This window comes from Lithobates pipiens, unplaced genomic scaffold, assembly GCF_037356315.1.
Source record: "Lithobates pipiens isolate NorthernLeopardFrog02 unplaced genomic scaffold, aLitPip1_a1.2 Scaffold_18, whole genome shotgun sequence".
In the NCBI taxonomy this organism is placed as follows: domain Eukaryota; kingdom Metazoa; phylum Chordata; class Amphibia; order Anura; family Ranidae; genus Lithobates; species Lithobates pipiens.
The window spans coordinates 637,510,969-637,538,859 of NW_027507758.1; the positions used below are offsets into that span (position 1 = coordinate 637,510,969).

Here is a 27,891-nt window from a genome sequence, read left to right on the forward strand (position 1 = left end):
CATCACTTCCCTGCTTTACCTTACACACTCCCCCTCCGGTCCACGGATTGCACTTACCCTCCCACCGCCTCTCCCGGGTTAATCTGTCTCCTGGTCCCACCTCCTCTGTCAGAGTGGCACGATCCTTAGTCACTCCCACTCCTCCAAATCGCTCATTTGCCTGCCGCCTCTCTTGGTCTCAGTGTTGGGTCCGGTACAGTCGGTCTGGTCCCCCACACACCACGATGTACACTACACTTATTATTCTTGCACCAACAGTACAACAGCACCAACTGCTGGCACAACTTGTTAACATGCACACACTCGTGTTGCTTGCTTTCGCAATGTTACTCATTAAGCCCCATACACACTATCACTTTTTCTGCTGAGTTTTTCCTTCAGATTTACCAAAACCATATAATACGAGGTCAAACCTTAGGAGTTTCAATTTGTATGCAATCAGGCAGGCCCTTGCACTACATGGTTTTGGTAAATCTGAAGGAAAAACTCTGTGTATGGGGCTTAAGTCATGAGTGTAGCTCGAAAATTCCACTTGCTTTTAACATTCAATTTTAAAATGAATGTACCTTCTGAGCAAAAACCACATACACTATTTGAAAATAAGTTAAATGGAGAAAAGTTTTCTGTTCTGTCATTTTGAATTTTCCCATCACTGTGGTTGGAAATGAAAACCGATTTGACCCCACTAATGGTTAGAAAATAGGATGAATGTTTTTTTGAAAGAGAAATGAGTTTGTATATGGCCAGCATAAGTGACATCAGGTGCAGGGAGCTTGTACCCACCTACCTGTCTATAACAAGGGAGTCTGTCATCCATCATATTATATTACACTCCTGTCTGATCATCTGCAAAACAGCGTTTTACCTCTTTTTTTACATTTTAATGATGTTGATCTCTGATTCTGATATGTAGCAGATTCTCCCTCTAATAATACATCTGTCTGTTTGTTATTCTCAGAGTGGATTAAATATCCAACTATATATCTGGATATTTATATTTACCGCTGTATAAAGATATTCAAGAATATTAACTAAATCATACACCAACCTTTTTTGAGGTTTTTATCCAATTAATCAAAACAATAATCGGCCAACTAATCAATTCTGAAAATAATCATGAATTGCCTCCCTACAGAGGACCCATTTACTAGTTACCTTGAGGGGGGAATTGTAAGATCCTCAGAGACAAAGCTGCCTGATGTGGGCAGAGTCCTGGTTTAGGGGAACCAATCTGCTCAAGTCTAGTAATAATCTTTTTATTTCTATTTTAGTAGATGGACGGGAGATGAGGAAAACCTCAGAGGATTGTCTCACTTTGTCTTCAGACTGTAAAGTAGAAGATGAGGACATCACAAAGTATAGTCCAGGAGAAAACCCGACTACCTCAAATGTCCATCCGGCACCACACAGTGTAGATGGACCATCGTATTCCTCTTATCCTGAGGAGCCTCAGACTGTGAGGGGCAGTGCCTTCCTTCCCACAGAAGAGATCTTTTCCTGTACTGAGTGTGGGAAATGTTTCTATTCTAGATCACATCTTAATGTGCATAAAAGGTCTCACACTGGGGAAAAACCATATTCCTGTCCTGAGTGCGGGAAATGTTTTATACAAAAATCAGACCTTGTCATACATCAGCGATCTCACACTGGGGAAAAGCCGTATTCCTGTCTTGAGTGTGGGAAATGTTTTTCAGTGAAGTCCAATCTTTACAAACATCAGAGATCTCACACGGGTGAGAAGCCGTATTCCTGTCCCGAGTGTGGAAAATGTTTTTCACAGACATCCAGTCTTTCCACACATCAGAGATCTCACACGGGGGAGAAGCCTCACTCCTGTTCTAAGTGCGGGAAATGTTTTTCAGTGAAGTCCAATCTTTACATACATGAGAGATCTCACACGGGGGAGAAGCCGTATTCCTGTTCTGAGTGCGGGAAATGTTTTTCAAGGAAGTCCCATCTTTCCACACATCAGAGATCTCACACGGGGGAGAAGCCGTAGTCCTGTCCTGAGTGAGGGAATTGTTCCTCACTGAAGGCCTGTCTTCCTGTACATCAGGGATCCCACACAACCCTCAAGGTATATTAGTGCCTTGAGTGCGGGAAATGTCTTCTATATGAATGTTGCTGGACATCAGAGCTCTCATGTGGGGAAAAAACACATCCTGATATATACCTCAGATATACTCCATGGCTGATCTTTATCATGTAAGAAACAGTTCTTGGGATGTGGACATTTTTGGAAAAAAAAACAACTTGTCCAAGGAACTAGATCGGGGTCCCAATCTTGTGGTCTCCTTGTTCCTCATCTACCAGAATGCTCAGCAGTGGTGTGGGAGTTCATTGAAAACTACAAGCCAACATCGGAAAAGGACAGAACTCTGAATGAATGGCACAGCCGCGCTCTTTTCAGTAAGTGACAGCCGGTATGGGGAACTTCTCCCCGCACTGCTGTCACACAGTGGACTCGGATCGCTGAGCCACTACAGGAACATGTAACATCTTCCCAAAGGTGAACGCTTCCTTTAACCCTTTCACTGCCAGAGCTGGGTTTGTGGGGTCCCCCCACATGTTTAACCCCTTCAATCCCGAACACTTTCAACTCCTTCCTGCCCCCCAGCCAATTTTAAACTTTCAGCTCTCTCTCATTTTGAATAAAAATTGCAGTCATGCAACATTGTACCTAAATGACATTTTTAGCTTTTTTTTTCCCCCACTAATAGAGCTTTCTTTTGGTGGTATTTGATCATTACTGGGGTTTTTATTTTTTGTGCTACAAATAAAAAAAAGACAAATTCTGAAAAAAATAAATTTTTTCTTTGTTTCTGTTATAAAATGTTGTAAATAAGTAAGTTTTCTTCACTGAGGCAGCACTGATGAGGAGGTACTGATTGGCATCCCTGAAGGGCACTGTTTAGTAGCCCTGGTGGGCACTCATTGGCTTCCCTGGTGGGCACTGATTAGCATCCCTGGTGGGTATTGATTGGCATCTCTAGAGGGCACTGATTGGCATCCCTGATGGGCACTTCTGAGCATTACTGTTGGGACACAGTTTGGCATCACTCGTGATCATTTCTGATAGACCTATACTGATAATCAATGCTGAATATCAGTGCAGATCCCCCCCCCCTGTAAGGAGAGCCACTGATTGGCTCTCCTTTACTCGTGCCTTATCAGCATGAATAAATGAAAGCTGATAACCGGCACTTTCTAGTTATATGATTAGCTTTGTTTGGACATAGCTGATTACATGGCAAAGAGCCTACATCATAGGCTCTTTACCGATTATGGAGATGCGGTGTGTCGGAGCGTCACGCGTCACCACCTTTATGCCATGCGCCCAAGGGAGCAGACACCCTATTTCATCACATTGTGGAGCTGTTATCTCCCGGCCCACTTCCCACAGCTCAGCTGTCTGGGCCTTTTTTAGTACATGTGCAGCTGATCACACTGTTGCTATTTGCAAACTTTGGCTCAAGCACATCAAGTGTGGCAAAAACACCAGCCATTTGGATACCACATGCTTGACAAGGCATTTAAAGCAGAGTTCCTCCCAAAAATGGAACTTCCACTTTAGGTGCAAGTGACCCCCTGACATGCCACATTTGGCATGTCATATTTTGGGGAGAGATCGGTCACCCTCTTATTAGAGGCAACCAGCTCCCACTTTCTCCCGGGGCTCCGCGGCGCTGGAAGGAAGATCACCTCTCCCCCTCCCACCCTGCAATCTTCTGGGACACGTCACAGGGCCCAGAAGATTGACCGGCCAATCACAATGCACAGCGCGGCTTGTTAACCTCTCACCACTCAGCCCGTTGGCAAGAGCACCCAAAAGGGGCACAAATCTTTTCCTCCTCATTACTCACCTCAGACTATAGCCGGCAAAATTCTCTGCCCAATCTGCTGCAGCGGATTAAAAAATACAGTCCCTGCTACAAACATGCCCAGCTTCTAAATGCAAGCTTGTCAAAGCTGCTGGTTCTACAACTTCTGCCTTTCCGCCTGGTGGATTCTGCCCCTTCTGTGAATTTGTAGAATGTGCTGTACCACAATGGCAGGTTCCCAGTTGCTATTTCTTTACACATAAGGTGATTCAAACTCTGTACCATCACATGAAAGGCCCAAAGTCCACGTTACTGCTGACACGTGATCCAGCAAGCAAGGTCAGGGATGATATATTTTGTTCACAGCACACTTGGTAACTCTGCTTGCAACTCGGAAGGATGCAGGACAGGGCTCAGTGCTTCAGCTTGTTGTGCCCCATGTCTCCATACAGCTAGTGGTGATGATGTGAGATTTGTCAGCTCTACTCCCTCCTCCTCCATGCCCTCCTCTGCTGAATTGTCCTATGGTTCACAAGTACCCCTAAGCGTTAAAGGGGTTATTCAATGAGTCAGGCTAAAAGGTGCCATGCAGTGCTTCAGCTGGTGTGTCTAGAAGACAGGAACCACACCGAAGCAGGCCCAGAGGTGGTTCATGCCATGCCAGTTGAAGCCAGGAATGGTGGTTTCCTTAATAGGTACCCAGGGTTGGAAGATCTGCTAAAGCAGGCCAGAAGAGTCTGTAGCCATTTCAGGCAGTCATACACAGCCAGTGCTTGGTTGGCTGAAATTCAGCGGGAATTCCACCTGCCACCAGATTTGTGACATTGACTTTAGCAATACTGCAGTGGCTGCACATGCAACAGAGGGCCATCAATGAGTACCTGTGTGAGTATGACACAATGACAGGCTTAGGCTGGCTCAGCAATGGCTGCTCATAAATGATGCAGAATCCGCATGGTATTATGGACAGGGCACTTGAGGCACAGCAGCAGGAGGAAGTTGAGGCCCACTTTATGCAGACACCATTGTTCCTATGCCACAGAACACACAAGAGGAGAGGGAGGAGGATTCTGGCTCTGGATTCTGGTTTTGGAGGCATTCAGAGGAAGACATACATTAAACAGTAAGAGATGGCTTTCCATTCCCAAAACCCTTGGGAGTAGTACATGAGTGGGAGGAGGCAGTTCTAGATACTATAATCCTCAGTGGCCCTAAGGAGTCTGCTTCTCATGCCTCTGCAAATTTTCACTGCATGGGCTCCCTCATGCTTCAAAGCCTGCAAAAGGAACCAAGAATATATGGTGTTAAGAAGGATCACTATTGGTTTGCAACCCTCCTTGACCATCATTACAAGGGGAAAGTCTCAGAACTCATCCTGTCCTCACAGAGAGTGCATAAGATGAAATCTTTCGAGGACACCTTAAAGGAGTTTATCTAATGCTTTTCCTGACTCTGGTAGGTTACAGTGTCATTGAACACGTAGTTTTGAGGCTTCTGTTGGTCAAGGGAGGAGTACTGGATTACCAGCAGCTATGAAGTCTCTGATTCCGATGTTTTTGGGATGTAGAATTTCTGCAGGACTTCTAGGCTGCTTAGCGTTGTGGATGTAGATTTCATCTGGAATAATATTTTTGGTGTAGGTTTCCCCGGGCACAACTAACCCTGTAGACTATTTTTTTTGCACCTGTTTGACATGTGCATATCATTTAAATTTTTGACAGCAAGGTCAATTCTTGCTTTCATCAAGAGTACCTTAATATGGTTTTGGTGTGAAGGCGCCAACAACGCCCAAAGGCCAATTGTTGCTTGCTGGGAAAATATAATTTTTTGGGCTTTATAAATGCAATTTGTGCGGCAGCAGCTTCTATACACATTACATATGTGCCACTTTACAGGTATATACAAACAAACCCAAGGATGAACCGAGGAAAAAAAAGAAGCTTTGCTTACCACCAGCCCACAGACAACAACCAATTAACCTGTCTAACAATATGCATTAAGAACAGGGGTTTAATCTGCACACATTTGCAAATGCATGCGTAAGCCATAGAGCCCCGCCAAGGCACCCCGATATCTGTGGTACCTAACACTGACACTTTACAGGTAGACTAAGGGGACCTCTCCCAGACAATATATTGAAAGGAATTTTTCATTTTTATGCTTTCACTTTAAGCATCAATAAATCACTGCTCATTTAAAAATGGCATTTTTTACAAACTTTTTTCCCCCCAGGGCAGTACCTGGACCCCCATAACCATTGTATGCCCAATTACTTGCATATAATGCTTCAAAATGGGCACTTTTGATTTTTCCAGTTCGGGTCCCATAGACTTCAAAGGAGTTCTGAACTTTTGCGATGTTTGAAAAAGTTCTGGTTCAAACCGAACAGGGGGTTGTTCAGCCCATCCCTACTGCTGACTACAAGTGGAGGGAGACTCTCCCACATTTATCTGGCTGGATACAAATGTTTCATACAATCTAAGGAATGTAAAGCAGACAAGTGAACCCCAATCATTTCAGAGGATCCCCCAAGCTATCCTACAATCTAGAATACTGGTGTGATGACTTCTTCCACTGCCCCCCCACCCCTGAACACATGATTTAGGGCAGATTGGCTGAAGTGTGTGATATGAGTGGTGTGCCGGGCAGTGATACAGACTCATGGAGATAAGGTGTGGATTTTTATGTAATGTCACAATAATAAAGCAAGACTCCATGAGTCTGTGTTTTATAAGCTCAGTCCCACCAACCTTGTAACAGTGAGGGATGGTGTGATCTTCCTGTGTGAAATCCCGGGAATACAGAGGACAGGGACATCTCTCTGGTGGGTTCTTGGTAGTGAGTGACTCCATCTTATCCTTGTGTCCTTCTGATAACTCCACCATCACTCCATACTCAGGGCCATTTTTAAGGCAGCACAAAAGGGGCAGCTGCCCTGGGCCCTGTCATTGTTGTGGGGCCCACAGCAGCTACCTCATACTTGCCAACTATCCTGGTTTAAATTCCCTCATCCTTTGAGGGTTTAGTCCTGTGCTGTGTCCTGAGATCTCAGTGTGAAATGCTGCTACTAATGCTGCCCAGCTCTGCCCTATTGTTGTGTACAGATGACTCACCTGCAGAAATGTGTTTACATGTAAATTACCGACATTCATATGTATATCATGCCCCCTTGAGGTCATATCCACAGTAATCTCTAGCAACCAATCAACAAGCAGAAATCATGTGCTGTAACCTCTAGCAACTAATTAGTGAGCCATAATGTGTGCTGTAACCTCTAGCAACCAGTGGCAATGATACACTAACCTCTGGCAACCAATTACAATAGTTGCCTGATCTGATTCAGTAAACTGATTTTGAGTCTAACTGCTAATTATTGTATGTCTCAGAGGAGGTGGAGAGCAAAACTGCATGGGGGGGCCCCAAGAAAAGTTTTGCCCAGGGTCCAATCAATATTAAAGATGGCCCTGTCCATACTCCTTATCCTCCTCTTTAACAACAATATTATTATCCCTGAGGTTTCCACACTGAATATATAATAAAACATTCATTGTAACAATCATGCTGTGTATAAATCAGAACTACCAATAATTGTCACTCATCTACCTGATGATGGTGGGGGATGGTGTGATCTTCCTGTGTGGAATCCCAGGAATACAGAGGACGGGGACATCTCTCTGGTGGGTTTCTGTAGCTGGATGACTCCAACATGGTGTCCTGGTACAGATCTTTGTGTTCTTTAAGATACTCCTCCATCACCCCATCCTCATCATCCTCTTGTATCTCTTCTTTAACCTCAACTTTAGAATCTCTCATTTCTACTCTGAGTATATAATAAAAATGGCATAAATTGTAATGATGCAGTTAATGTGCAAATCCTAATGATAGTATTAGCGATTACCCCTCATCTACCTGATGATGGTGGGGGATGGTGTGACCTTCCTGTGTGGAATCCCCAGAATACAGAGAATGGGAACATCTCTCTGGTGGGTTCCCATTACTGGATCCATCTGTAGGAAACACACACACTGACTGAATACATTGTTTCTATGTGTTTATCAGATGATGGGGGATCTAGGTGGAGCCTCCGTACTGCTCTCTCCTTTACAATAAAGTCTCCTCTTACCCGGTGATGTGAGGGGCGGCTGATTGTCCATCATGACGTCCTTGTAGAGATCCTTGTGTCCTTCTAAATACTCCCACTCCTCCATGGAGAAATAGACAGTGACATCCTGACACCTTATAGGAACCTGACACACACAATGATACAGTCACCATCCAGACACATCCCTTGTCTGTTACTGGATAATGTCCCAGAATTCCCAGAATCCTCCTCACCTCTCCTGTCAGCAGCTCCATCATCTTCTTGGTGACTTCTAGAATCTTCTGCATGTTGTGTCTCTCAGGTTTTAGGGAGTCGCATGGAGGCACTGTGATGGTCATATGATCACCTGACTTCACAAGAGGAAATCTCTGTATTGAGGAACCAATAGGAATATCATGTTAGAGTCCCAGAATCCTCCTCACCTTTACGATTAGGTCTATGTTTTATTAATAAAGATTAGAGTGATGTCATGTGACCTTCCAAAATCCTCCTCACCTCCCTGGTCAGGTCTGTGTTTTATTAATAGAGATAAGAGTGATGTCATGTGACCTCCCAGAATCCTCCTCACCTCTCCGGTCAGCAGGTAGATGATCTCCAGGGTGAAGTTTAGTATCTTCTCAGTCATGTGACTCCGGTCCTCCTCCATCCTCATTGGTGCCGTCATTTGATCTATACAGGTCTTCTTGTAGATGGATAACTTTGAAAAAAATGAAAGTAAGAATTATTTGGATGGTATTGGTCACACAATAATATGCTGTGGATGTGAGGGGGTAATAGGAGGGTTGTTGTACATTTAACTATCTCAGGACCCGATACTTTTACCCCCTTCCTGTCGAGGCCAATTGTCTGATTTTAGCGCACTCACACTTTTAATGGTAATTACCAAAATTAAACTTTTTTTTTTTTAGACAGATATAACCTTCTTTTGTTGGCTTTTAATCTGCATTGGTTTTTACATTTTTTGCTATATAAATGAAGAAATTCTGAATTTTGCAAATAAAAAAATCTTCCTTCATAAATTTAGGCCAAAACTTGCAGTACTTTAATGTCAGTGGTACCCGGCAGCCTTAAAAGCAGTAAATAGCTGGATGTTAAGGAGTGGGCGACCGCCAATGTCTTTAGCAACTTGTAACTGTCATGGTTGTTAAGGATCGGGTGGCTGCCACATCATTAACCACCATGAGTCATCTGCTGTCATTGGAATTTGGGTTGTCTTTTTTTTTTAATTTTTTTTTATTGGGGCTGGCAGCTGCTGTTCATCGTGATTGACGTTGGATGTACTTTAGAAGGACTTTTTTTTTGTTATTTGAATAAAGGACTTGTCAAAAACTGTCTGTGTGTTTTTAATAACTTTGAGAACTTTTTGGGAAAATGAGTAGGAGTACTATTTACCCCGTACTCATTCACATGGGAGGTGGGATCTGGGGGCCCCCTTGTTAAGGGGGCATTCCAGATTCCAATAAGCCTCCCCACCTGCAGACAACCACCGAGCCAGGGTTGTGGGTATGAGGCCCTTGTCCTCATCAACATGGGCACAATTTATTTTGGGGGAGCCCCAAAGCACCCATGTTTTTTTCTTCTCCAAAAGTTTTTATTGAAGAGTTTACAGATACTAGAGATCAGAGAACATAAGAACGGTTGTAGACTTTGCCAAACATGAATATCCGGCAATGAGTGAATCAACCGTTTAGATACCTATGACATAGTAGGTTGTAGTCAGATATGAACAATTAAAAAAGAGTTTACAATAATGATACTCTGGAACAATGTTAGAGGTATAGTCTGGTTAAACTGTGTCAGCAGAGTCCTACCTTTTGTTATTCTGAGGAAATCCATGTGCGTTTGTCTGTGCCTCTGTTCTCAGTAGGTCTAATGGGAGTGGTTTCATAATTTTTACCGCTTGCCGACCAGCCAACGCCATTTTACTGGGGCAGGTCGGCACGATCATGTGAGCAATCATAGCTATACGTCGACTCATGGGATTGGGATAGCATGCGCGCTGCACTGCGGGGGTGCCGATGCTCCTGGCCGACAGTCGCGATGACCACCAGCGATCGCGGGCACAAGAGACAGAAGGCAGAAGTGTGTGTGTAAACACACAAATCCCTGTTCTGCTCTGTGAGGAGGGACAGATTGTGTGTTCCTAATAGCTAGGAACCACAATCTGTCATTTCCTCTAGTCAGTCCCTTCCCCCTACAGTTAGAAACACAGTTAACCCCTTGATCTCCCCAAATGTTAACCACCCCCATACATATTGTTATAATTTAGCTCCAAAATGAAAAGAATGTTCTGACCTTAAAGGGGTTAATCTACAAATAATAAATGTTCGGGCAGCGTTTGCACTATGGACAAAATATCTGAATCCCCAACAGGATAGTTTCAATAAAACTTTTTGATAACAAAATGTCAGGCAACTCCTGGGGTAACCTGGAAGAACTTACTCAGAAACCCCCTGGCTGTAGATGACTAGGTGTGCTGGGCCCTGTAGTCCCACAGAGTTTATGGTGCCTGTGAATCAGTAGATGCCTCTATAGCAGTATATGGGGAATAAGGGCAGTCCCGGCCACAGATTCTCCGGGGGATAGATACCACTTAGATGTAAACAAAGAGGGCTCTTCTCCTATCTGGTGACATCCGATGTGTTTGGATTGGAAAATGGCAATCTTTGTCCAGGAGGGCGATTGGCAGGTGAAGAGGTCCAAAAAAGTCCTCCTACCTCCCCCTCCTGATTCCTTAAGCCCAGAATAATTTAAACATCTTCTATATCATCATATACCACTAAATTCATACAAAACGTTAATTATAATCATCAATAACTGGCAAAACTATATAAAAACTACAATAAAGACGCATAAAACAGCTCAATATCAATATTCAGTCCAGCCGGAATAATTGTACTGAGCTGAAAAATCCATTTTGATTCCCATCTGGAAGATGATTTTTAATAAAAATTGCCCCTCCCCCTCCAATCTGGGTTCACCATCTCATCCCCCCAAAATCCCGTCCCTTTCAGACTCCTATTGTGAGACTCATCATAGTGTCTCTGGAGGGGCGCTGATCATTCCCGTATAAAATCTTACAGAAATCTTCCCTAATCCCAACCTTTAATTATCATTTCATTCCCCCCACTAGGGATGAGCTTCGTGTTCGAGTCGAACGTACGTTCGACTCGAACATTGGCTGTTCGTGCGTTCGGCGAATTCCGAACGTTTTGGCCGTTCGCGTCAAAATTCGAGTGACGCGCGCGGACCATAATGCACTGCGTTGGCGCAGTGCATTGCTGCCCGATGATTGGCCAAGCATGCACTGTGACCCCGCATGCTTGGCCAATCGCAGCGCCGGCAGCGAGGAGAGCCATGATTGGCCACAGGCATCCTGCCTGTGGCCAATCATAGCTCAGGCTGTGTAGTGCACGCCCCACACTATATAAGGCCGCCTTTGAGGCGGCTTCGTGTAGTGTGTTACTTAGCATCTGAAGCAGTGGGTGTTCTGTGTACCTTCAACACAGTACACACCAATCGTTTTTGGCTGATTTCCTATCTTGCTGCTGTGTAGTGGTTGTTGTCTGTGCCCTGACTGCAGTATACACCACTATATTCACCTCACCTATATAGCTAGTGATCTAGCTTTAACCACTTAACAACTGCCCATTGCCGATTAACGGCTTCAGGGCGGTTGTTTAACTCTGAGAGGTCGTTAATTAACGGCCTCCCAGAATTCTGCTCTCGCGTGCCCCGAGGTGTGCGCACTCGAAAGCATCCGTGACCGCCGGGTCGCATCACGGATCACGGTAAACGGCCGCTCATAGCGACCGTTTACCACGTGATTGCTCCGTCAAATGACAGAGTGATCACTTGGAAACAAACCGGCGTCATGTTATGACGCCGGTTCCTCCCTCCCCTCTCTGTACCGATCGGTACAGCGGAGGGGAAAGAGATCGGTGTCAGCAGCGATGTGGGCTGCATCTGCAGTGCCCACATCGCTGCTCACCGAATTTAACCCCTCAATTCCCTGCCAATACTCTGCAATACCAGTGCATACTCTGCAGTACCCTGCCATTACTCTGCAGTACCCCGCCATTACTCTGCAGTGCAGTACCCTGCCATTACTCTGCAGTACCCCCCATTACTCTGCAGTACCCCCCATTACTCTGCAGTAACCCCCATTACTCTGCAGTAACCCCCAATACTCTGCAGTACCCTGCCATTACTCTGCAGTACCCCCCATTACTCTGCAGTAACCCCCAATACTCTGCAGTAACCCCCAATACTCTGCAGTAACCCCCAATACTCTGCAGTAACCCCCAATACGCTGCAGTACCCTGCCATTACTCTGTAGTACCCCCCAATACTCTGCAGTACCCTGCTATTACTCTGTAGTACCCCGCCAATACTCTGTAATACCCTGCCATAAATTGCCATACCCAGCCATACTCAGAGATACCCAGCCATACTCGGTGATACCCTGAAATACCCAGCCATAGATGCCCCCCACCCCTCACCGCCCTCCGGTGCTTCTACCAACTCGCCAGTACGATCAAAGCCAGAATCTTTTTTTTATTTTTTATTTCAGGCTTCCCAGCCTAGAGGTGAGATGTGGGGTCATATTGACCCCCCAGATTTCACTGTAAAGAGGACCTGTCAACCCATATTCCTATTACAAGGGATGTTTACATTTCTTGTAATAGGAATAAAAGTGATCAAAAATATATTTTTGGGGAAAAAAATGTCAAACTAAAATAAATAAAGTAAAATGAACAATAAAAAAATAAAATAAAAATTAAAGCGCCCATGTCCCCATGTGCTCGCATGTGCCACACATGTGAGGTATCGCCGAGAATGTTAGAGCGAGAGCAATAATTCTAGTCCTAGACCTCCTCTGCAACTCAAAACATGTAACCAGTAAAAAGAAAATTAAAGCGTAGCCTATGGGGATTTTTTAAGTAGCGACGTTTGGCGCCATTCCACGGGCATGTGCAATTTTGAAGAGTGACATGTTTGATATCTATTTACTCAGCATAACTTCATCTTTCACTTTATGCAAACATTGGGCTAACAAGTGGTTAATAATAGAGCTTGCAGTCAGTAGTGTTAGGAGATAGTGCGTGCTGTCTGCGTGCTCTGTACCCAGTACATACCGCTATAATATAGGGCAGGCCCCTACTTTCAAACATCCAACTTACAAACATCTCCTACTTGCAAACGCAAGGAGACAGCAGCAAGTGAGATGAAAAAAGATGGACGACAAAACAAATTATACAGGGGTGATAACCCTTCCCTATGTTTTCCAAAAAGCTTAAAGATATTTTTTTTGACTGGAGCTACACTTTAAAAATGTACCGGTTGAAAATGACAAACAGATTCAACTTAACACAACAAACCTACACAGTCCCTGTCTTGTTTGCACCGCCTGTATACTGCTGTTCTGAGTATATAGGGCCTGGGGGCCACACGCATTTCCTTTTTTTAATATGGGTACGGGGTTCCCCTTAATATGCGTACAAGACCCAAATAGGCTGGTAATGGGCAGGGAGGGCTACCCATGCCATGTTTCTTAATGATTTTCAACCATATTGCAGGAACCAGATATAACATTAAAACCGCAAGCAGTTTTAAATGGTGTTATTTCCGTTTAATGTCATTTTGTGCAGGGACTGTTCTAAACACGGGAAACACGTGGCACTTCACAGGCATCCTACAGACACCCCCAGGCACCATATTTAAAGGAATATTTCACTTTTTTTTTTCACTTTAATCGTCATTAAAATCAGTGTTCCCGCCAAAACTGCAGTTTTTAAAACTTTTTTTTGCAGTGACCCATGTCCCCTGAGGCAGGAGGCAGGTCCCCAAACCCTTTTTAGGACACTATCTTGCATATTAGCCGTTAAAGTTAGCACTTTCCAATTCGAACGTTCGAGTCCCATAGACTTCAATGGGGTTCTAACGTTCGTACCGAACGCGGGGGTCGTTCGCAAGTTCTGGTGCGAACCGAACCGGGGGGTGTTCGGCTCATCCCTACCCCCCACATACAATGTCTGCAACCGACATTTACTGACATCAATAATTCCCCTCGTGGTACAGACCAGAAATTCCCTCATTGTAATATACGGGGATATTCTACATTTCCACACTATATATATGTATCATCATCTGCTGGAGATAAAAGACATCACAGTGACTATGGAGGAAGAGGACGGACATGACGGGGGGGGTTTACTGGGTGTAAATAGGAAATAAGATCTTATTACCTCCTCTGCTGCCATTTCCAGCAATGTCTCCTCCCTAGTTCCTATGGAACTTCCTGTGTGTACCTGACATCACTTCCTGTCTTCCATAGAGACTTCCTGTCTGGGTAGAGGTGAGATCACCACCTTGTGGAGATCACAGGAACTGCAGAAATGTCTCGTAATGAGAACCCGGCCTTGTGCTGTGTGTGTATGTACTGTATATCCTTATAGATGGGTCATCCCCACTCCCGCCAAGGGGGATAGAAATATATTACTGCTTGGGGGGGAGACATTTTGGCCCCTTTGATTTTGCAATAAAATTGATGTCAGATTTAGTCATGTAGAACATCTGTTATATGGATACAAAGAGCCCCAGCCGAGAGTAAAGGGTGGAAATGGCTCCTGATCCCCAGATTTGGGCAATTATGTCACCAATATAAATAGAATAAAACCCGCGCTATGTGTAACAACTCAAATACCTACAGAAATAACTTATACCGGACTGCTGCTGTAACAAAGGTAAGTGTTCCCTTTATCAACTAGAAGAGCATTATGTGTCACAGCACTGTCCTATTGTGTGTGCACATAAATCATCACAAATACACTAAAATATGTGGAGACATTCATATATAAAGTGCTAGGGGCTCAATAATATTATCTGCAGATCTACTGATTCCACTTTACACCTACTTCACTGATCTTATAACGTTTATCAATAAATTAAGTAAACTGAACCATGTGCAAATTCATATACAACATAAAGTGCTTTGTACGCAAAATGCTGTTTCCGGTAGATCTATTGCTTACTCTTTGCACCTACTTAATCAATCTTGTAATATTTGCTGCTATATTAAATAAAGTAAAAATCTGTGCAAATTCATGTAATCATACAATATTTTGTATTTAATGATGTGTTCTCTGCAATTCCACTGCTTCCACTTTGCATTTACAATGAACTTATTTTTCTCAAGACAGATCCACCAATCAATGAAAAGTTGATAAGGTGTAAAGTGCTCCAAACTGTGCCAGCTGTAGTGTAGCCACGCCTTCTTCCTCCTCTTCATACGCACTCAGGGAGGAGAGAAAGGGGAAGGCTATACATTGCATACACACAGCACAAGGCCGTGTTCATGAGATGTTTCTCTGGGCTGCAGTTCCTCTGAGCTCCACAAGATGGTGATCTCACTTCTACCCAGACAGGAAGTCTCTATGGAATACAGACGGGAAGTGATCTCAGATACATACATTCCATTTGGTAAAACATAGAGAGAAGACATTGCTGGATCTGGCGACAGAGGAGGTAATACGTAGATTAACCCCTTCAGGGGGATCAGTTGATGATGAATATATCTTCCTTCCAAATCTGGCCATACATGGTTCAGTTTTATCATTCACCCAGAGGGATGAGAGGAAAAAACGGACGTGATTCCCCCATCCACACATTGGAGGGGGATGGGGGAATCCTCCCCGCTGCACTATTGTATTCTGACAATGGGGGGTGCCAATCCGCTCTCAGAATACACAGATCAGTGATGAAGCTATTGGCTGCAGCCGCTGATGGAGTGACTTTTATCCGGCAGTGACCACACATGGATGGAAATGTGACCGATCCCTGCTGAACCAGCTGAATTTCCATGTCTCTATGGTCACCATAAGTGACTTCCTCCCCTCCCCCTCATCTCCTTCATTATGTAAGTCATGCTGAGATCATCTCCCATTGGCTGAGCAATATTCTCCTCCCAATGTCCCACCATGTGGCTTTTTTTCTGATGATCTTTGGATCCTCACTAATAAAGTGGGACGGTTGGTCCTGTGTTGTATGTAATGATGTCAGAATCCCTGCAACAAGCTTTTAACCTGTGGAGTGTGGGGGGTCCTGTTTGTTTCAATTATATCTCAGTCTGAAGTGAGTATTTAATAAAATGGAGACCTGAATGGAGAGGTGAGGAGGATTCTGGGATTATCATTTGATTTTACTATTTGTGTTCAGATCTAGAGTTTTCCTCCTGTGAAGTCTGGAGATCATATGACATCACATCACCTCCACCTCCCTCCCTGATAGAATAGAGAAATACAAAGAAGATTCTAGAAGTCACCAGAGAGATGATGGAGGAGAGGTGAGGAGGATTCTGGGAATTGTGGGACATTATCCAGTAACAGACAAGGGATGTGTCTGGATGGTGACTGTATCATTGTGTGTGTCAGGTTCCTATAAGGTGTCAGGATGTCACTGTCTATTTCTCCATGGAGGAGTGGGAGTATTTAGAAGGACACAAGGATCTCTACAAGGACGTCATGATGGACAATCAGCCGCCCCTCACATCACCGGGTAAGAGGAGACTTTATTGTAAAGGAGAGAGCAGTACGGAGGCTCCACCTAGATCCCCCATCATCTGATAAACACATAGAAACAATGTATTCAGTCAGTGTGTGTGTTTCCTACAGATGGATCCAGTAATGGGAATCCACCAGAGAGATGTCCCTGTCCTCTGTATTCCCGGGATTCCACACAGGAAGATCTCACCATCCCCCACCATCATCAGGTAGATGAGGAACAATCACTGATAGTATCATTAGGATCTGTACATTATCTGCATTGTTACCATTGATGTCATTTTTATTATATATTCAGAGTGGAAACCTGAGAGATCCTAAAGTTGAAGTTAAAGAAGAGATAAAAGAGGAGGATGATGAGGATGGGGTGATGGAGGAGTTTCTAAAAGAACACAAAGATCTGTACCAGGACACCATGGTGGAGTCATCCAGCTACAGAAACCCACCAGAGAGATGTCCCCGTCCTCTGTATTCCCGGGATTCCACACAGGAAGGTCACACCATCCCCCACCATCATCAGGTAGATGATTGACAATTATTGGTAGCTCCAATGTATACACAGCATGTTTGTTACAATGAAAGTTTTATTATATATTCAGAGTGGAAACCTCGGGGATGATAATATTGGGATTAAAGAAGAGTATAAAGAGGAGGATGAAGAATATGGAGTGATTGAGCCACCTAATACCAGGAACCCACCAGAGAGATGTCCCCGTCCTCTGTATTCCCGGGATTCCACACAGGAAAATCACACCAACCCTCACTGTTACAAGGTTAGTCGGACGGAGCATCTAGAACATGCACTTGTGGAAATAAATGTTTGGATTTTTTATGTGATGTCACAATAATAAAGCTTATATTTTACAGATGATATTCTCTCTCATTTTCTTGGTTTAGAGTGGAGATCCAATAGATATAGAATTTGAGGTGAAATCAGAAGAAGAAGAGAGGTATGTGAGGGATGATCAGCAGTCTATGGAGGAGGATGGAATAACGGGGACATTTATAGAGGAGGACACTCCTACAGAGATCAGCACAGGTGGGTCATTAACACTAAATACATTCCTCCACCCATACTGCTCACTGATTGGTCCACAGTAGGGCAAGGACTGGGTGGAATCAGCCTGTAATCCCCTGGTCACTTTCCTGAGCTGTGTTCCTCTTCCTGTATTTCTCTGGAATAATCTTCCTTCTTTGTGCTGCAGACACAATTTATGTTTCTAGACTGGATTTATGGAGATTCTGGGGTTCAGCTAGCAGCAAAATTAAAATTTTGGCCATAGACATTACTAGACCTAGGCACCTGGGGTATGTGCTTTGGGTCTCCTTCCCCATGCCCGAGTCTAGCAAGATCTCCAATAGAACAATTCTCCCAGGGTTACTTGTTCTGTTGTTTGCTGGCTGTGCCGGGTGGAGGGATATGTCTGTATAGTCTCAGACCCAAGTCACTGAGTGCAGTCTCAGGAGATGGGAGGCAGCGGTGTGGGACCTCGGTAACTTGTTTCAAGTAAACATTTAAGCTTCCACTGCATACCAATATTATGAGTCCTGACCCTTGCACTATATCATTTATATTGTACATTACATACTCCTGACCCCTGCACTATATATTCTGTTGTACATTACATCATTCTTATACTGTATAGTCCTAATTTTTGTATCCTATATAATAAGTTGTACATTACATAGGCCTTACTTCTTTTGCACCCATTTTCTACCAGCTGGACATTTTATATCTGATGAATAATGTGATAACTCATTCAAACTTTGGAACCTTAAACAGAAAGTGATAACGAGGGAGGAGTCAATAACCCAATCATTGGTGCATTGCGACCACGTTGGTGTATGGTCACTCTGTGAGATGGCTCTGCTACACAGCTGGGGAAATCACAAATTTTACAGACTGACTGCCGCTTCTGGACCCACCAGATGGCTTCGGATCGCATCTTGGACCTAGTGGCATGCCCAGGAAATGAAAGAAGGCCCCCATGCCTAAAAAAACTCTAGGGCTTTTTTCCCCCTCTACCTCTTTGGCAGCAGTAAGATAGCAGCCGCTTTCCAGAAAGCAGGGCCCTCCAGTAGTAGGCATCATTGTGCTGGGTAGCACAATCATACCCAATCCTCAGGCTCTGGAGCTTCCACTTCCTACACCCGCCGCCCAGCCCCTCACACAGAATAAGACCAGGCTTTCCTCAATGACATGGAGGTAGGCACAATGCAGGCTGATTCTCACCCTCCCACTGACCTGCCGGATCCCATAGCATCCTTCTCCACCTCAGACCAGCTGAGTCTGACACCACATTAAAGCGGTTCTGCACTCATAATAAAACATTTGCCCATTCTGTTGCCTCTAGACCATATATTTGATAATGCCACCTGTTTTTTCATTCATCTACCTTTTGTAATCCGTAGTAGTTTATTTTCATCCCCTGCGGCGATGGGCGGTCTCTTGCGGGGATCAGCATCATTTCCTGCTGAAGCCCGCACTGTCTCCTGGGATCTGATTCAAGTAATCCCAGGAGACATTGCGGCTAATACAGCCGACATCTCGCGTGATTTCGGCTATTACAGCCGAGATCTCGCGAGATTTCGGCTGTAACATCTCGAGATGTCGGGTGCATTAGCCGCAATGTCTCCTGGGATTACTTGAACGAGATCCCAGGAGACAGTGCGGGCTTCAGCAGGAAATGATGCTGATCCCCGCAAGAGACCGCCCATCGCCGCAGGGATGAAAATAAACTACTACGGATTACAAAAGGTAGATGAATCAAAAAAAAAAAAACAGGTGGCATTATCAAATATATGGTCTAGAGGCAACAGAATGGGCAAATGTTTTATTATGAGTGCAGAACCGCTTTAATAGATATGCTCCTGTCAATTACAGCATCCCTGCAGGCCAACATGCTCTCCTGCATCCAGAATTTTAAATGGGAACTCCGTGAAGTAGGTGAAAGATTAGTTCAAATTAAATTAGCAGTGATGACTTTCAGTGACTCAAGGCAAACATAGCGGACCTGGAGGACAGATCCCACAGAAACGATCATAAAATCCAGGGGTTCCCAGAATCAGTCCAACTGACCCAAGTAGCCCTATATGTACAAGACTTATTCAAGTCTGTGGCTCCATCCTTCATGCAAGAGGACCTTACCAATGAAAGCATCCAAAGAATCCTGAAACCTGCTCACATGCGCCAATCTACCCCATCTGATGTGTTGTTGAGGATTCACTTCTTCCAGGCCAAGAAAAAGATCATATCTGCTCTATGCTGGGCAGAGCACCTTCCGGGAACATTCCCCAGGTTGCAGCCACTAGCTGACTTGTTGAAATTCACCTTACAGAGATGTAAGAACCCTGCGATGGTCACCAAGGCTCTAAGGAACAACGTTAGCCACCACTTGTGCTACTCATGCACCTTGGTCGTCAACCACAATGGAGAAATTTCAACCATCATGTCATATGAAAGCGGGCTTCAACTGCTCAGGAGATAGGACATTATCCCAGAAGAGAGCCCGGTGGGCCCTTATACAATCACATTGGACTGGCAAGTGGTCTAGTAAGGAGATCTCCTAACCAGCAAAGTGAGTCCTAATTGCCCCTCTGGGGGGCCGCAACTATAAAATTCCCCACCTGGGAGACTGTTGTCTCTTTCTCTTTATTTTGCAGTTTACCTGCACACAGTTCTTCCCAGAACCTCTTTTTATTTTTGTTACTGCTTTGTTTTGTTCTTACAGTTGGTTTCACCTGCTTTACTACTGATTCTTTTTGGCACCAAGTTCCTGCCTCCAAGCTCTCATAGTGGTCATATGCTTCCTTCCTGCGGCAAGAAATGCCTACCACTGAGCCTAGAGCTGTGACTACCTCTAACCGCTTACCTGCCTTCCTTACATGAGGTTTAAAATAGTCTCTCTGAATACCAGAGGCTGGGACCACCCAGCAAAATGGGCCTCGATGTGGAAGGAAGCCTCTGTGCAGGAGACCCACTTTCACTCTCTTCAGAGTCCAAGATGTAGCCACAGGGATTTTCCACATATTTCTTTTACCTCAGCCCCTTGTAAGAAATGAACGTTGCTCACGGCAATTAATAACTCTCTAGCCTTTTGTCTCAAAGACTCTGTGTTAGATCCCCAAGGCAAATACATTGTTCTGACCTGTGACATAAATACCCAACCATACACCCTGGAGAATGTGTATACCCCGAACGCTCACCAACTTAATTTCCTCTGTAAGTTACTCCACAAAATAACCAAAATTAGATACAGCCGGCTGTTGTTGTGCAGGGACTTTAACTTGGCAGTTGACCTGGCAATTGACTCCTCCAAGCTAGAGATTGGTACCTTTTCTTTGCCCTCTATCCTACTCTAAAGACTTCTTTGATGTCTACATGTGGCTAAATGGGACTATACATTTTTTCTCCCCAGGCATTCCACGCATACTCGTATTGACCTATTTTTAGTAGATTAATGGCTACTACAACAGGCCTTCTCCTCCATATTGGACATCACATGGTCTGACCATGCCACTATCTCCTTGTATGTGGAGGAGAGGGATGCCTGTCCCCCAGGCCACCTTTGGCGCAGCAATTCAAAAGTTAGCAGCTCTCCTACTAATGTTAAATTGCTCTCTTAGCACCTCCGGGAATACTTTGACATTAATACTGCCTCTACTAAGGATACCTTCCTATTATGGAACGCCCATAAGGCCTATATGAAAAGGTTACATAGTTAGTCAGGTTGAAAAAAGACACTAGTCCATCCAGTTCAACCATAAAAAATAAATAAATACATGAAAAATATGGTACAATCCAATAAAACCAATTCTATACCCACAGTTGATCCATAGGAAGGCAAAAAAAAACAGAAGAGCATGCTCCAATTTGCTACAGGGGAAAAAACTCCTTCCTGATTCCCCCCCCCCACCCGAGAGGCAATCGGATTTTCCCTGGATCAACTTTACCTATAAATGTTAGTACCCCGTTATATTATGTACATTTAGGAAAGTATCCAGGCCTTTCTTAAAGCAATTACTGAGCTGGCCCCAGAACCACCTCTGGCGGGAGTCTATCCCACATTTTCACAACTCTTACTGTGAAGAAACCTTTCCCTATTTGGAGATGAAATGTCTTTTCCTCTAGACGTAAAGAGTGCCCCCTTGTCCTCAGTGTTGACCGTAAAGTTAATAACTCAACACCAAGTTCACTATATGGACCCCTTATATATTTGAACTTGTTGATCATATCCCCCTTATTCTCCTCTTATCAAGAGTGAATAAATTCAGTTCCTCCAATCTTTCCTCATAGCTGAGCTCCTCCATGCCTCTTATCAGTTTGGTTGCCCTTCTCTCCACTTTCTCCAGTTCCCCGATATCCTTTTTGAGAACTAGTTCCCAAAACTGAATTGCATATTCCAGATGAGGTCTTACTAATGATTTGAACAGGGGCAAAATGATATCTTTCTCTATGGAGTCCATACCTCTCAATACAAGAAAGGACTTTGCTCGCTTTGGAAACCTCAGCTTGGCATTGCATGCTATTATTGAGCTTATGATCTAACAAAATCCCCAGATCCTTCTCCACATTCCCCCAGTTGTACTCCCCCTAGTATGTATGATGCATGCATATTCTTAGCCCCTGAGTGCAGAACTTTACATTTATCAACATTAAACCTCATCTGCCCCATAGTCGCCCAATTAGACAGAGCATTGAGGTCGGCTTGTAAATTGGAGGCATCCTGTAAGGACGTTATTCCACTGCAAACACAGAAATGTTACTTTTTATCCCAGGCCCAATATAATTTATAAAGATATTAAAAAGTAAGGGTCCCAGCACTGAACTGATAACCTTAGACCATTCAGAGTAAGAATCATTAACCACTACTCTCTGAATTCTGTCTTTTAGCCAGTTTTCTGTCCATTTACAAACTGATATTTCCAAACCTGTAGACTTTACCTTACACATGAGCCGTGTGTACGGAACTGTATCAAAAGCTTTTGCAAAATCCAAGTATACCACGTCCACCTCCACAACTCTGTCCAAGGTTTTACTTACCACCTCATAAAAAGAAATCAGGTTTGTCTGATAACTTCTGTCTTTCATGAATCCATGCTGTCTGTTGCTTAAAATGTTTTTTCCCAGCAAGAACTCGTCTATGTGGTCTTTTATTAATCTCTCCAGTATCTTCCCAACTATAGAAGTTAAACTAACAGGTCTATAGTTACTTGGTAAAGACTTTGTTCCCTTTTTAAATATAGGCACCACGTTCGCGCTGCGCCAATCCAGTGGTACTATTCCCGTCATTGAGTCCCTAAATATTAGATACAATGGCTTTGAAATTACAGAGCTGAATTCTTTTAGGATCTGTAGGTGGATGCCATCTGGTCCAGGTGCTTTATCCACCTTTATTCTGTCTAAATATTTCTGGACCATATCACTTTTGAGCCATTGTGGATTTGGGGCTGAGTCACTACCACCCCTATTATGGACATGAGCTCCCCCATGCTCCTTTGTATACACAGAGCTGAAGAAAGTATTTAATAAATTAGCCTTCTATTTGTCCCCAGTCACCCACTCCAGATTATTTTGTAAAGGGCCTACATGCTCAGACTTGACCTTTTTACTATTAATATATTTGAATAATTTTGGTACTATTGTTTGCAATCTGTCTTTCATTTTGAATTTTTGCATCCTTGATTTCCTTTTTACATATTCTGTTAAATTGTTTGTAACATTTAAACAACGTTAGTGTTCCTTCATTTTTATATTTTCTAAAAGCTCTTTTCTTATTGTTTATAGCTTTTTTTAACTTTGACCGTGAGCCACATAGGTTTTATTTTTAGCCTTTTAAACTTCTTGCCCATGGGAATATACTTTGCAGTGAGGTCCCAAACAGTCTTTTTGCAGAATTCCCATTTCTGTTCTGTGTTTATCAATGCCAATAAGTCCTGGAGAGCAGCCCTCATCCTTGGAAAATTTGCTCTCTTGAAGTTAAGTGTTTTTATCTTTCCCGTATGTATTTCTTGCTTACAGCTAACATCAAATGAAATCATGTTATGGTCACTGCTATCCAGGTATTCCTTTATCTGGACATTAGTAATAAGCTCTGCATGGTTTGAGATTACCAGGTACAACGGAGCTTCATTCCTAGTTGGGGCCTCAATAAACTGGACCATAAAATTGTCCTGTAATAGGTTTATAATTTTTTTCCCTTTAACTGTCCCAGCAGTGCCATTACCCCAGTCAATTTCTGGGTAGTTAAAATCCTCCATTATTATCACTGTCTCAGCCCTTGCACCCCTTTCCATCTGTGCAAGGAGCTGAGTCTCCACCTCCTCATTAACATTGGGTGGTCTATAACAAACTCCAATGATTAACTTTGAACTACGCACATCTGTATGCAGTTCCACCCATAATGCTTCAGACTCATCACACTCTCCATCAACCAGGTCCTCTTTCACACTTGCTTTGAGCTCACTTCTCACATACAGACAGACCCCTCCACCTTTCCTTTTTACCCTGTCTCTCCGAAAGAGTGCATAGCCAGAAATATTAATAGCCCAGTCAAGCGAGAATTGAAGCCAAGTTTCAGCAATACCGATTACATCATAGCTCTCCTCATGTACCAGAGCTTCCAACTCACCTATTTTGCTTGGGGGACTTCTGGCATTGGTGAACAAACACTTTAATGCAGGGGTAGGGAACCTTTTTGGCTGAGAGAGCCATGAATGCCACATATTTTAAAATGTAATTCCGTGAGAGCCAAACAATATGTTTAAAACAATTTTTTTTTTTTTAAATCGATTAAACAACTAATTTCAATTATGACTGTAATATCCACATCATCTCCCCCACTGTAATATCCACATCTCCCCACAATTGTCTGCTTGCTTACCACTACACAGGCAGGCAGATCCATGAGCAGTTGAGGCGGGTGATGATGACGTCAGCGTGCCGCTCACCTAGGCCGCCACCGGGTGTACCAAGATGACCGCAGCTCCAGAGCTAGGCCAAAGCTGAGGCCTTTCCTATGGGCTCAATCCACGGATCGGCACACCACGCAATCCGCGGATTGAGAGGTGAGAGCCATATGCAGCCATCAAAAGAGCCTCATCTGGCTCGAGAGCCATAGGTTCCCTACCCCTGCTTTAATGCATTATTACATTTTGCTTTGGTGTTTTTCATATCGTTTTTAGTAGTACAAATGGCTGAGCCAAGAAACAATACAACTTTTGTTTACATACAGTTCTTTCCAAAATTTATAAGCTGGAATCTGCTAATAAAGCAGTTTCTGACCCTGCACGTGCCTCCACTCTCCTTAAACTTAAGTTGGAATTGAGTGGTCCGTTATTTGAACAATATGAAAAGATTGCGAAAACTCTTAGCCCACGTACACACGGTTGGAGATTTTGCCAACCAAATCCGTCGGATTTTGCCCGTCGGATTTAGTCCGACGGATTGTGTCTGAAACTGTTGCATACACACGGTTGGGCCAAGTTGGCGAAAAATCCGATCTTTCAGAACGTGATGACGTAATTTCGTTACGATGGGACTACATTCAGGCTAGTAGCCAATAGCTTTGATGTAGGAATTTGATCTGAGCATGCGTGGCACTTGGTCCGATCAAAATGCTCTACACATGATCGGATTAGGTCCGTCCGGCCCAGTTGGTCGGGAAATATTTCCAACATGTTGGAAAATTGGGTCGGACGGAGATTCGGATGGAATCAGTCCGATGCATACCACACAGTCGGATTATCTGATGACATGGTCCGATAAGACTCATTCCGACAGATTCTCCGACCGTGTGTACAAGGGCTAAAAATAAAAAACTCTGCAAATGGCAATCGTGTTGGCATAGTCCTAGCTAACAGACTTAGATCCCAAAGAATCAAAACTAAAATATCCCACCTCCTTCACCTTCTCACTAACCATAAAATCTTTAATCCCCAGAACATGGCTAACTCATTTGTGGACTATTACGGAGCCCTATAAAATGTCATAACTGACCTGCTCACCCCCCAACCCTCAACGCAGGCCATTAATGAATCCTTGGCTCAGCTACAGCTCTTAACCCTCCCTGAAGAACACCTCTCTACCCTAATTGCCCTATTTACCGTGTCTAAGATCACTAAAATCGTTGACTCTGCCTAATGGGAAAGCCCATTAGGCAGAGGCCCTGATGGCCCTGATGGCTTCACAAAGTACTATTATAAACTTTTTAAAGACCAGCTGAGGGGGGGGGGGGTAAAAAAAAGGAAGCAAGAAGAGGAGATATACTGTTACTTGTGAGTTGATCAGTCTAGGTATCAAAGAATTGTGTTTACTTCTATCTCCTCGTTCAAACCCCCAGGCACCAGAGAATTCAAGGTAAACATCCCGTAGGTTTCCCTACAGCATATCTTCTGGAACCTTTCAGCCTGGGAGTCACAAGGAGGGATGGATTCCAACACCCAGACTTTTAACCCTTCATTAAGGAAGTGCCTAGGGACACTATGTTGATCTGATCCCTTTTCAATAAGTCTCCTATGTTGCCCGAATCAGGCCCTTGCTGTCTGAATAGTACAGCCTACATTATAGGAGGCCACAGGGGCAAGTCAAACAATATATAACAAATTCTGTTGAGCAGCTGTAGAATTTCTTGATATGATGGCTTTTACCTGAATTATCTTTAAAACTCTTCTGGCGGTTCTGGACGAACCAGCACATTTTACATCAGATTTTTTTTACACTAAAACATCCCCGTCAGATTGCAAAAGGTGGTTAATGTTAATGTTCTGGCTGAAGTAGTACAGTGAGGAATCCTACCATATTTTTCACACTTCTAGCTTTGCGATAGATGACCCTTGGTCTCCCGGGCAAAACCGGAACTAAATTTGGGTCCTATAAAAGAATACCCAAGTGGTGTCTAATGATGTGTTCCATCTTTTTGTGTTGATTATGATACTGGGTAATTAACTTGACCTCTGAATTAGTAACAGAAATTGTTGGCTTTATGAACTACATCAGAGTCATATCCCTTGTCCATAAATGTATTTATTAAGAGTTGCCCTTGTAGTCATGGTCTAGTGTGCAGTTCTTTCTCAATCTACAAAATTGGCCCTTTGGGATATTGTGCTTCCATTTATGGTTGTGGCAGCTGGCAAAATGCAGATACGAATTTCCCGCTCAGGACTTGAAATGTGTCTTAAGACACAATATGGCCCTCAACATGGGATAATTTGAGGTCTAAAGACACAAGAGATTGAGAATCATGTACATGAGTAAATTAGATGCCCATGTTATTGTTGTTACAGTACTGGACAAAAGGGGAAATGGAAGAGGAAGGACCATCCCATATAATGATAACATCATCCATATATCTTCCATAGAAGACAATCTGAGATGCAAAGTGGTTACTTCTCCAGATGCATGACTCCTCCCACCAACTCATGGTGAGATTAGCATAACAAGGTGCAAAGGAAGCACCCATGGCAGTGCTATGCACCTGGAGATCGTAACCCCAAGATGCTTAAAGCAGTTGTGTTCCAAGCAGAATTGCGTCCAATCCAAGATGAACTGGGCCTAGTCTGCAAGGGGATCAGATGAACATAGTCACTTCCTTCATGTCCATAATAAATGCTCTGAAGGTTTAAAAGTCTGGGTATTGGAATCTATCCCTCCTTGTGATTCCCAGGCTGAAAGGTTCCAGAGGTTATGCCGTAGGGAAACCTACTGTATTTTTACCTTGAATTCTCTGGTGCCTGAGGGTTTGAACGAGGAGATAGAAGTCAACACAATTCTATGATACCTAGACTGATCAACTCGCAACTAACTCGCTCCTCTTCCCGCTTTTTTTCTTTTTTACTGCCCCCTTCTATCCTCTACCGCCCCCTCCTTTTTTTTTTTTTACCAACTGCCCCCTCCTTATAGTCCATGTATCTATCCATAGGAATTATTACCTGGTGTGTATCTCGATGTATTTTTTAGTGTAACTAATCATGTACTGATCATAATAGGTTATTATATTTGAAGTCACCGTTTATATAGTTATTATTTTATTATTTTTTACCATCTATTATAAAATAGATGTGTTACTATGCAGCTGCTCACTCGGATCAGATGACTTTTTTTTTATCATTTTTAAAGATTTTTTATAATCGTGCCCATTTTCCTTTTACTCTATTTAATATACTTTTTTTTTTTTTTTTTTCAAATATACATTTTTATTCAATCCAAAACAAGGGAGAGAGCCATACATTACAGACAGGGGTGTGATCATCAACATAGCTATAGAGATCATACAGCGGTTAACTAACATCCAAAGTAATTTATCATCTATGTGACAATTGGGGATGAGCCGAACACCCCCCGATTCGGTTCGCACCAGAACTTTCGAACGGAACGCTAATTCGTGCGAACTTTAGAACCCCATTGAAG

The 27,891-nt window shown here is 43.6% G+C and overlaps 2 protein-coding genes across 2 annotated transcripts in view; both read left to right on the forward strand.

Moving 5' to 3' along the window:
* LOC143986896 (uncharacterized) overlaps positions 1–27,891 on the forward strand; it is a 237,087-nt gene that overhangs the window by 186,469 nt on the left and 22,727 nt on the right. The window contains 7 exon segments of the mRNA XM_077485302.1: positions 1,272–1,996; positions 16,184–16,267; positions 16,356–16,479; positions 16,596–16,693; positions 16,783–17,004; positions 17,084–17,257; positions 17,382–17,523. Of these exon segments, the coding sequence (XP_077341428.1) occupies positions 1,272–1,996; positions 16,184–16,267; positions 16,356–16,479; positions 16,596–16,693; positions 16,783–17,004; positions 17,084–17,257; positions 17,382–17,523 (1,569 nt within the window).
* LOC143986898 (uncharacterized) overlaps positions 15,376–27,891 on the forward strand; it is a 1,277,526-nt gene continuing 1,265,010 nt past the window's right edge. Inside the window, exon 1 of the mRNA XM_077485305.1 lies at positions 15,376–15,450. The gene's annotated coding sequence lies outside the window, so the exon portion shown is untranslated. The remainder of the gene's footprint in view (positions 15,451–27,891) is intronic.